General features: G+C 47.6%; 1 protein-coding gene across 1 annotated transcript in view; it reads left to right on the top strand.

Annotated features, from left to right (window-relative positions):
• PSMA3 (proteasome 20S subunit alpha 3) overlaps window positions 1–9975 on the top strand; it is a 175809-nt gene extending 165834 nt beyond the window's left edge. The window contains exon 11 of the mRNA XM_085626129.1: window positions 9775–9975. Within this exon, the coding sequence (XP_085482255.1) occupies window positions 9775–9819 (45 nt within the window). The 3' untranslated portion in view covers window positions 9820–9975. The remainder of the gene's footprint in view (window positions 1–9774) is intronic.
• The last annotated feature ends 2387 nt before the right edge of the window (window positions 9976–12362 follow it).

Here is a 12362-nt window from a genome sequence, read left to right as displayed (position 1 = left end):
CATCAGGGCATGAAAGAACCTGACCTCAGATGGTGTTATGAGGATTTACTGCTGGCAATACAGTTGTTAAAATAACCTACTGTAGTATTCATTCTCCCAAAATGAAAACGGATACTGTGCCTGGGATTGAATGAGCGTGTGCATCCTCATTTCTCTTAGTTGACAGTAGAATATTGAGAAAAAGTTGTGGAAGACTGTGAAAGGGATAAAGGGTCTGCAAGGGCATATTTAAATTGAGATGTTTGGTTGTCATTACTCACAAGAGTGAAATGGTTGTGACTTGAAAAACACACAAACTTTTGCATTGTATATTTTACTGTATCCCGCAAATACACAGATTTTTATTCAGGTGGAGCCATACGTTTGTATCGCTTAAGATTATATTTTAATGAAGTGGCAGCAGGAATGCGTCTTCTCCTCTCTGATGCTAACTGTATCATATAGTAATTTATAGACAGTTACATAAAGGACAGAAAGAAAAATGTAAAGCACACACAAAATCGCCTCTCACCCACCTAACACAAGAATGAGAACTCTAAAGTCCGAATCTAGACTATAAGTGGGCACAAATCATAGATCTATACCAGTTGTAGTACATGTAAGACCTCTTTGTAGGAATAACATCTTTAAACTGGACCAAGGAACAAAACTGTGTATTTGTCTGTCTTAATTCAAGGTCATGTATAGTAGATGCGATGAGGTCGCAGAACTGTAGTTTTCCCTGCGGGTGTACCAATCACATTTGTACCAAACATGTACTTCGTGAAATTACTTTAAGCCAACAGGAATACCATACATTAGCTCCCAGGTATAAAGTGACTGCAAAATTCTGGACCACCTAGAACTTGGGGATGAACATTAGGAGGTAGTTCTAGCTGAAAGGAATTTGAGTAAGTTTAATTGATTGCTTTTGAATATTGCCACGTATCATTTAGTGACTGCTATTGCCCTAATCTAACCTCCTAAAACGGGCCCTGCCACCAGTCTTTTAGTGAACAAAGGAAATTGGAGCAAGAATGCTTTTCAGATCGGATAGAAACTTCTAACCTCAGATTCCTTATCTTTGAATATTCTCCAGGTATCAAATTGGATCCAGAAACTTTTCATGAGCTGTACCTCCTGCATGCTGGTAGGTGGCGTCATTTGGCTTTCTGTGGCGTCACCTGTGCCAGAAATGGCATGTTCGAGGCATATGAGCTGCAGATCACACACTGAGGATAAGATCGCCATCTGGTGTTGGGCTCGGATGATTGCAGGTTGTTGTTGTCTTCGGAGAAGCCTTTGGTCACGAGGTTGGTGACTCCTCCCCTGGACAACAGTGCGCATGGGCATCCACTCCATCGGCAGATTGTTTTTTTCCGCCATTGGGTTCGGATGAACTTTTTTCCGCTCCAGCAGAAAACTTCCAGCAATCGATTTAACTCTTTGATTTGTATTCCATCGACGTCGACATCAACTCGGACCGGTTCCGGAAGCGGCTGATGGACAGGACACCCTTCAAAAAATGCCCCCAGTGTGGAGCGAAGTTCCCCCACAGTGACCACCACGAGGTTTGCAACCTCTGCCTGTCGCCGGAACACAACGAGTCCACCTGTCCAGCTTGTTCCGCTTTCCGTTCGAAGAAGACCCTCCGGGACCGAAGAGCTCGACGCCATATTATGGCCAAACCAGCTCCAGAACCGGAAGACATCTTTGCTCAAGATGTTCCCGAAGACGACACCGAAGATCTCGAGATCGTGTCCGAAGCCGACGATTCCGATGACCTCATCACTCCAGGGCAGCGTGTGAGTACCACCCCCCCTGCCCCTGCCCCATCCAAAAAAGCAGTGGTCAAGACTCCGCCAGTTGGGCCCAGTCGCGACCGGAAATCCTCTTCAGAAGCCCCGCCCTCGGGCCCGGCTCCGAAGACATCTAAGCCTGTGGGTGGCTCGGGCTCGAGCAAACCTCACCTAATTGTGCCTTTAACACCCTCGGCACCCAAACACTCATTGTTGGCACCGAAACAGGCTCCAAGACCGAAATCTCCTTCGGCACAGAAACGTTCCTCGGCACCGAAGTCTCCACCGGCACCGAAACGTTCTTCAACATCGATGCCTAAAAGTCCATCGGCACCGAAAACTCATTCGGCACCGAAACATCAATCGGCACCGAAACCTCAGTCGGCACCGAAAAATCAGTCGGCACCGAAAAATCAGTCGGCACCGAAAAATCAGTCGGCACCGAAAAATCAGTCGGCACCGAAAAATCAGTCGGCACCGAAAAATCAGTCGGCACCGAAAAATCAGTCGGCACCGAAAAATCCGTCGGACCCGAAAAAATCATCGGAGCCGAAAACTGCGTCCCCGCCGAAACAAGCTCATAAAGACCCGAAGCGGACGTCACAGACACCACCTTCGGAGCCAGATGATCTTTTTCGACCAGATCCTACTCAGAAGCGGATCTACATCAATCCTAAAACGGGACATGTGACTGCCATCCCATATAAAAAGCGGAAGCTGGACACTACACCTCCCCCAGCTCCCATACGGAAAAAGGACTGTGCTACTTCACCACTTCGTCCTTCCTCTCCTGTTTTACCTCCTAACCCGTCCCCCCCTCCTCCTCCTGCTTCTCCTTTACCTTTACCTTTACCATCTCCCTATCATTCACCTCCTCCACAGGATGATAATGATGACTTAGGGGGAGGGGCGGACCCTGATTTATTTGATGATCCTGCTGACCCAAACGACCCTTTTACGTTCCCAGACCCAGCACCCATGGATGACTGGTCTTATCCTATACCTGACATGCCTGACCCCACTACCTACCCTTCCAAGCCCTCCCCTCCTGATGACCACCTAGGGTACGGCCAACTTATAAATAGGGCAGCAACATTCCACGGCGTTACAATGCACACAGACGCCATTGAAGAGGACTTCCTCCTTGATACCTTTGAGCAGTCACAAAAGACTGTCCACATACTGCCCATGATCAAAGGGGTTATAAAGCATGCTACTGAAGTCTTTAAGGACCCTGTTCGAGCTAGGGTGCTCAACCCACGCATCGAAAAAAAGTACCGACCAGCCCCGCAAGACCCTGCATACATTAAGGCCCAGCTCCCTTTAGACTCCCTAGTCGTATCAAATGCCAGGAAGCGCGCTAACTCTCAGACAACTGGAGAAACGCCTCCCCCAGACAAGGAGTCTAAGCTTTTAGAAGCCTCGGGCAAACGGGTCGCCGCGCAGGCGGCTAACCATTGGCGTATTGCCAATACCCAGGCCCTGTTAGCCAGGTATGATAGAGCGCATTATGACCAACTTGAGGACCTTATGCAGCATCTGCCTGAACCTTTTAAGTCCCAGGCCTCTGACCTCATCCAAGAAGGCAAATTAATATCTAATGCCTCCATTAAATGCGCCTTAGATGCAGCAGACACTGCTTCTAGAGCGGTCAATACTGGCGTCTTACTCAGACGACATGCCTGGCTCCGTATTTCCGGTTTTAAACCGGAGGTTCAAACCGCAATTCTTGCTCAACCTTTCAACCAAGAGCAGCTATTTGGCCCTGCAGTGGATACTGCATTAGAAAAAATGAAAAAGGATAATGAAACTGCCAAGTCTATGGGAGCACTGCAGTCTCAACAGAACCGGGGTTCCTTTCGTCGCTCCTTTTATAGAGGAGGCTCCAAAAACACATCAACTGAGACCACGTCCACCTTTAAAAATTCTGGACAAACATCCCCTAACAGAGGTTACTTCCGGGGAGGTTATAGGGGAAACAATAACAAAGGTCGAGGACGCGGCAATAACAACAACACCCGCACCTCACCAGCCACCAAACAGTGACTTGCCACCACTCCCCCCAGACCATTCCACTCCGGTCGGGGGACGACTCCAACAATTCCTGCCTGTCTGGACTTCCATCACCACAGACAGGTGGGTAAGACAAATTATCCAGTCTGGCTACTGCCTCGAACTCATACAATCCCCCCCAAACATACCGCCCAAACAACGTCCAATGTCCTCGCATCATCTCTCTCTCCTCAAACAAGAAGTTCAATCCCTGTTACAAAAACATGCGATAGAACCAGTTCCCCTTCAACATCAGGGAAAAGGGGTATATTCTCTATACTTCCTCATTCCCAAAAAGGACAAAACACTAAGGCCCATACTGGATCTCAGACTACTAAACCAGTATATACATTCGGATCATTTTCACATGACCACTCTCCAACAAGTCCTCCCACTTTTACAACAGGGAGACTTCCTCGCCACATTGGACCTCAAGGACGCATACTTTCACATCCCTATGCATCCCGCTCACAGAAAATATCTACGATTTGTGGTAGATGGGCAACACTATCAATTTACAGTTCTCCCATTCGGAGTAACAACAGCACCCAGAGTGTTCACCAAGTGCCTAGCAGTCGTGGCAGCGCATCTCAGAAGACAACAGATCCATGTCTTCCCCTATCTGGACGATTGGCTCATAAAAGCCAATACATACCAAAAATGCGTTCTCCACACTCATCGCACGATTCAAACTCTCCACGATTTGGGATTCACTATCAACTACCCCAAATCCCACCTACAACCTTCCCACTTACATCAGTATCTAGGAGCAACCATAGATACATCCAAAGCCATTGCCTATCCCAGCACAGCCAGGATAGCCAGTATACAAAATCTCATCTCTCAATTTCAAACTCATCCATCTCTTCCAGCAAGAGTGTTCATGCAGCTCCTAGGCATGATGGCGTCCTGCATCTCCATAGTCCCACACGCACGACTTCAAATGCGTCCCTTACAAGAATGCTTAGCACAACAGTGGAACCAAGCTCACGGACAACTTACCGATCTGGTGTTGGTGGACAGTCGCTCACTTCGATCACTGAAATGGTGGAACACCATCAACCTGTCCAAAGGGAGACCGTTCTTAGAGCCTCTTCCACAAGTTGTGCTAACTACAGACGCATCTCTCACGGGGTGGGGAGCCCACCTCCTTCACCATACCACTCAGGGCAGATGGACCAGTCAACAGAAACTGCTCCACATCAACCACCTGGAACTCTTAGCAGTGTTCCTAGCACTAAAATCCTTTCAAATTCACCTAAAGAACAAAACTGTCCTCATACGCACAGACAACATGACGACAATGTATTATATACAGAAACAGGGAGGGACACACTCTCTCCAACTGTCCCAACTGGCACAGCAAATCTGGAGATGGGCAATTCCCCAAAACATCTACCTGTTAGCAGAACATCTCCCAGGGATCCACAACCAAGTGGCCGACCTCCTAAGTCGCCACACACAACAGATCCACGAATGGGAACTACACCCCAAGGTTCTACTCCCCTTCTTCCAGAAGTGGGGACAACCAGACATAGACCTGTTCGCCACTCCCGAAAACACAAAATGCCCAACCTTCGCCGCCAGGTTTCCACACCCACAGTCGAAGGGCAATGCCCTATGGATGAACTGGTCAGGCAGATTTGCGTACGCCTTTCCGCCTCTCCCACTAGTTCCATTTGTGGTACGCAAACTGAAACAACAGTCACTAACACTAATACTAGTGGCTCCCACTTGGGCACGTCAACCGTGGTTCACCACACTTCTGGAACTATCTTTAGTTCCACATCAAAAGCTACGCCTCTCCCCGGATCTGTTAACCCAGAACCATGGAGAAATCAGACACCCAGATCCTCAAACACTGAACCTAGCGATCTGGCTCCTGAGGTCTTAGAGTTCGGTTACCTCAATCTCCCTCCAGACTGTATGAATATCATAAAAGAAGCCAGACGCCCTACTACTAGAGCGTGTTATGCCGCTAAATGGAAACGATTTGCCATCTACTGCGCTAATAATGACATACATCCATTGGATGCTTCCATCCAAAACATCATTTGCTATCTACTACACTTGCAAAGATGCAATCTAGCGTATTCCTCTATACGATTACACCTAGCAGCCTTGGCAGCCTACTTGCAAAATAGGCAACACCTGTCCCTTTTTAAGGTACCAGCCATCAAAGCGTTTATGGAAGGTCTCAAAAGGATTCTTCCCCCAAGATTGCCACCTGCCCCAGTGTGGAATCTCAATGTGGTCCTAACAAGACTCATGGGCCCCCCATTTGAACCTATGCACAAATGTGAATTGCAATTCCTAACATGGAAGGTAGCCTTCCTTATCGCAATCACTTCCCTGCGCAGAGTAAGTGAAATACAAGCCCTTACACTTGAAGAACCTTTCTTACAACTACACCGTAACAAAGTGGTTCTTAGGACAAACCCTAAATTTCTTCCAAAAGTGATTTCCCCTTTCCACCTTAACCAATCAGTAGAATTACCGGTCTTTTTCCCAAATCCAGACTCGGTAGCTGAAAGGGCCCTACATACCTTAGATGTTAAAAGTGCATTGCTTTATTACATCGACAGAACAAAACCTTTTCGAAAGACAAAACAACTCTTTGTTGCTTTCGCGCCACCACACAAAGGCAACCCAATCTCCAAATCAGGGATAGCCAGGTGGATAGTTAAATGCATCCAAATATGCTACCTCAAGGCTAAACGTACACTCACAGTTCCCCCTAGGGCGCACTCCACGCGTAAAATAGGGGCTTCTATGGCCTTCTTAGGCAATATTCCCTTAGAAGACATTTGCAAGGCAGCCACATGGTCTACCACGCATACCTTCACTAAACACTATTGTGTTGACGTGCAGGCCAAACAACAGGCCTCCGTGGGCCAGGCTGTCCTAAAAACTTTATTTCAAACTGCTGCAACGGATACAGGCGACCACCGCTAAGGGGAGCACTGCTGTATAATCTATCCTCAGTGTGTGATCTGCAGCTCATATGCCTCGAACGGAATATGCTACTTACCAGTATGCATCTGTTCTTGGCATGTAGAGCTGCAGAGTCACACACGCCCGCCCGCCTCCCCGGGACCTGTATCTGTTCCAGCATCCGTCTTACTTAGACATTACACATGGACATCCTTTCTTTCTTTTCTATATACTCCATCTTTTCCCAACATGGCGAAAAACAATCTGCCGATGGAGTGGATGCCCATGCGCACTGTTGTCCAGGGGAGGAGTCACCAACCTCGTGACCAAAGGCTTCTCCGAAGACAACAACAACCTGCAATCATCCGAGCCCAACACCAGATGGCGATCTTATCCTCAGTGTGTGACTCTGCAGCTCTACATGCCAAGAACAGATGCATACTGGTAAGTAGCATATTCCTTCTGTGCCTTTTTAGGTGCCACCCCAGCGCGCTGACGTCGGTTCTTTTCTTTCTGCACCAGTCAGCGCAGATTCGGATAGCGCTACCCCCAGGCAATTTATGACTTACTTTTTTGGCCTGTTTTTCAAACATTGAGACTTTGTCCCTATGTCCATCAAAAAGGCGAGTTTCAAACTGTGTGGCTCCTGCCACACTCAGATGTCTATGACTGACTCGCACTTGGGGTGCCTTTGGTGTCTGAAGCGTGATCACGACATGAAGACGTACAAGGATTGCTTCGCCATAAATCCAAAGGCGTTAAGGAAGCGGTTCCTCAAGCTCCTCGCTGCCAACCACCGAGCAAACCCACAACCTTCCAGATCTTGGTTGCTATAAAAGGTCCTCAGTTAATTTGAGGAGCTTCTCCTGGCAATCATCGTCCCACTTGATGTCATCAGGAATATCTGGAAAGTCCCACAAGAAGACAAAGTCTGCGGCAAACCCCTCTCCCTTCCCCAACCATAGCTGACCAGTGACAGATAGGTCACTCATGGGATGGAGCGGCAATCTGGGAGAGATTAAGATCAGAGGACTTTGGTCTCGAGAGAAATCTTGGCTCCAAATCAACTTTTTAGAGCTCTGGGCGATTCCGTTTGGTATTGAAAGCCTTTCTTCCTTCAATCAGGGGAAGGCTGGTACAGGTGTTCACAGATAACATTACCTCCCTGTGCTATTGCAACAAACTGGGTGGGGTCTTGGAACCTTTGTCAAGAGGCACTGCACCTCTGGACATGGCTGGAACACCAGGGCTTATTCCTAGTGGTTCAACATTTGGTAGGCTCTCTGAGCGAACTAACTCCGTCTTCGATGCCTAGCGGATCATGAACGGCGTCTCTATCCAGAGATGCTGCGAGGCCTCTTTGCACATTTTCTAAGAAAGGCTCTACCCATTCTTCAATGTCAGAAGTTTTCACGCTAGTATCCAAGGCACTTCTCACTCAGAACCTCTTTTCGCCTCGAGTTGAGCGCCAGCCTCCTTTACGCCTTTCTGCCATCACTACTCCTGCCCAGAGCTCTCAATAAGATTGGGAACGACTGGGCCCAAGTTTTTCTTGTGGCTTCAGATTGGGCACGGAGAGTCTGGTGTGCCAAGCTGCTGAGTATGAACATCGGTCCTCTGTTCAGTCTGCCTCTTCTTATAGAACGTCTGTTGCAGGAACCGGGTAGGGTTGTACACCAAAACCTGAAAACGCTTCACCTTCATGCATGGAGATTGAGTGGCAACAGTTTCCTACAGGACCTTTTGTCGAATCCGTATCGCAGTCACACCTCTGGGGAGGTATTGCTTTGGTAAGGAATCTGCAGCTGTAAGACTTTATCAGATTAACAAGTTACTTACCTTCTAGACTTTCTCTAGCTGCAGGTTCCTTACGGACCCTCGCAATCCCCTGTTCTGCAAACAAATTATAGTGTACAGGGTTTAACCATTTTAAGAGCCCTAGTTTGACATATCAGGTGTCTGTGTTCCTCGTGGGTCCACGCTTCTGCCGTGGAAAGTCCTGAAAAGAAACTGATATCAGCATCCTGGGGTGGCACCTATATATGCACTGGGCATGGTTTTTCCGGTGCGGATGACCCCACACAAAGGTAAACACCACCACCTACCAGCAAGCAGGGGTAATGCTTGTCAAAAGTTTACCGATCTAGTCTGACGCCTGGAGAATATTCTAAGGTAAGGAAAGTGCGGCTAGATAGTCTTTACCAGATAAGGCGTTACCGAAGGGAAGTAACTTATTCTTTGAATGCCTTGAAGGACAAAAAGAGGCTGACTGGTTATGGGTAGCAGAAACGTTCAGTACAAGTGAGAGACATCAGTGCAGTACATAGCCAAGAGTTCTGGCATGCATTTTGAGACCTGACTTAAATACTTGTTTTTAAAAAAGCCTGGTCCATTGAAAATACAATGCAAAAAGTGATTGCCTGTATGCAATGCATCTACGAGATATAAATGATGTGTGATGATCCCATTCAATTTTAAGATGTAAAATAGTCCCTCATTCATTGCAATGTGAATAGTCCTTATGAAGGAGATTGATACACCAGATAGCCATTAGCAAGAAGTGACAGAAGTACTCCTCTAGGTAGAGCTAAAGCACACTGGGTATATTTTAAAGAAATAGTAACAGTAAGTCATTCAGTCAGCGCCACTGTCAAGCCAGACTCAAAGAAAGATCATGCTCGAAGTGATGTACAGTTAATTCTTGTACAGTAGATTTCTGTAAAATCCAGTACGAATTCGGTTTAGGAACTTCAAATGCATATTTTTATACATGCTGACATGAATTTAAAAAAGTGGTCCTACTTGGTAATAAATGTTATGCAGACAGAACAAATATGCACATTACAGAACAATATTCAGATCTATATAGCTGTCAAATATTGAAAAAGGTGTCATTCATTGAGGCTACAAGGTGAATTTTGGATTCCCTCTCGCCCCACTCATACATTTGGTCGAATATGTAGTGTTTATTTGCACACTTCTACTTAATATTTCATGTTTTATTTTGCAGGAGTCTTTAGAAGAAGAGGATGACTCTGATGATGACAACATGTAACATTTACATGTATTATTTTGTTATTCTGAAGATGCTGCTTGACTTTTCTTTATAATTCTGAACTCCAAAACCTCCAGGGGCCTCCTGTTTTTATGTACATGTCGCTTAAATTGTTTTTGAAGGACCATCTTGCAATAAAATTATTTACCAGTAAAATGTGTGTCTTTTTCCCATTTACACTGGAAGTAAACAGCATTATATCGAGGCCAGATATATTGCAGTGGAAATGAATTAAGATCCACTTCTTTGGCCACGTTAGGATACACGGTTTTAGATATGTACATTAAATGAAACCTGTTGATTATTCCAGTGGCGTTACTGTTAATTATTTATTTAAGACCTATATAGAAAAACAATGTTTCTCACTGGCAAATTGCGGTGACTTAGAGTACAGCTAGAATGTTGTGTGCCTATAGAATCCCTAAATGTTATGTTCGAGGCATATGAGCTGCAGATTACACACTGTGCATAGATCGCCATCTGGTGTTGGGCCCGGATGTTGCAGTTGTTTTTCTCTTGGAAAGTCTTTGGAAGTCACGAGGTCTGTGACTCCTCCTTTGGATCGTATTGCGCATGGGCTTCGGCTCCATCCTCAGATTGTTTTTTTCCGCCATGGGGCTCGGATGTGATCTTCGCGCTCCGGGTTCCGAACAGTTTCCAATTCTCCAATCGACGCGCAATCCTCCCCCCCTCTTTCGCGCTATTGTTTTCGATCGCGATCTCCACACTTGACGCGGCTCTCATCGATCCAGACCTTCGATTCCAGTCGTCAACGACTGCCTTCGGGCCTACCCAAGCTCCGGTCCTGGCTAATGAAAAGGACTCCCTTCAAGAAGTGCCTTCGATGTGGGTCCAAATTTCCCCACACCGATCTCCACGAAGTATGCAACCTCTGCCTCTCCCCTGAACATGAGGCTCGAGACTGTTCGGCGTGCAAATCCTTCCGGTCCAAGAAAACCATTTGAGACCGAAGGGCACGAAGAACTATGGCACACTCGTCGACGGAGATCCCAGACGACATCTTCGGAGAAGGTGTCAACGCTCTAGAACGAGAACACACCGACGAGGGCTTAGTCAGCGCCTCTGAAGCCGAAGATTCAGATGTGGAGGACATCACTCTGGCACAAAGGGTCGTGAGTACCGAAATCCACCCACACCCTCCGTGGCATCCAAAAAGGCTTCGGTCACGCCTTCGCGCCTAGACACGACCAAGAACACTGCTTCCCACACCGCACCTTCGGGACCGGTAAAGAAGCCTATTAAGCCCTCCGGTTGCTCGGGCTCGAGTCAGCCCACCGTCTGTGCTGAGAAACACTCCTCCGCACCGACGCCGAAAAAGAAAATGGCCTCCTCCTTGGCACCGAGCTCCATACCGAAAACCAGCACCAGCTCCTCGGTACCGACACCGTCCCCGGAACCGAGCAAAAAACACAAGGCCACCGACACCCATATCTTGAAGCCGAAATCCATCTCGGAGCTGAGTAACCAACCAGCAAAGCCGCATAGTTCAAAACAGCGGACTAGTGCAGACTCTAAAACAAAAAAACCTACGGCCCCAATGCCTTCAGCGCTGACGGACAGGCCACTCTACGAAGAACTTTTTAAGCCTGATCTATTGCAAAAAACACTGGTCAAGGAACCTAAGACTGGACATTTGATGCTCAGCATCAAAAAGAGACAGCTGGACAAGCCTGCCCCAGCTCCACCTCCAAAGAGGAAAGACTTTGGTACCTCCCCTTTGAGAATACCTTCGCCCCCTCCCCCTTCTCCCCCAACCTCATCATTCCCCCACACCCTCTCCGGATGATGACAATGATGATGTCTATGATGACATAGGAGACCAGCCCTATCACCAACCTACAGGGGACGATTATACCATTCCTGACATTCCTAACGTCCCGCAGGATGATCTCTACCCTTCGAGACCATCCCCACCAGAAGACTCATTGGGGTTCAGCCACCTACTCCAGAGGGCTGCACACTACCACGGTGTGGATCTCCATACCGACCCCGTGGAGGAGGACTTCCTCCTTGATACTTTCGACACGACACACAGGGCCACCTCCATCCTGCCCATGCTCAAAGGAGTCATCAAACACGCGCCGGAGGTCTTTAAAAATCCAGTCAGAGCCAGGGTCATCAACCCTTGCATTGACAAAAAATATGAAGCCGCCCTTACAGATCCCGCCTACATCAGAGGGCCAGCACCACTAGATTCCCTAGTAGTGTCTACAGCACGAAAGCGAGCAAACTCCAAAGCATCAGGCGACGCACCACCACCTGATAAAGAGTCAAAACTCTTGGACGCATCGGGCAAGCGCACTGCATCCCAGGCTGCCAACATATGGCGCATCGCAAATACACAAGCGCTTCTGGCAAGATATGACAGGGCACATTATGACGAACTAGAAGCCATAATGCAACACCTCCCTGACAAATATAAAAATAGAGCCAATGAGTTAATTCAGGAGGGCAAAACCATCACCTCCATACGCTGTGCCCTAGATGCAGCTGACACCGCCTCTAGGGCAATTAGCTCCAGC

Source organism: Triturus cristatus, chromosome 9 (genome assembly GCF_964204655.1).
Source record: "Triturus cristatus chromosome 9, aTriCri1.1, whole genome shotgun sequence".
NCBI classification, from domain to species: domain Eukaryota; kingdom Metazoa; phylum Chordata; class Amphibia; order Caudata; family Salamandridae; genus Triturus; species Triturus cristatus.
The sequence above is the reverse complement of the archived record's forward strand: the minus strand, read 5'-3'. Positions and strand labels throughout refer to the sequence as shown.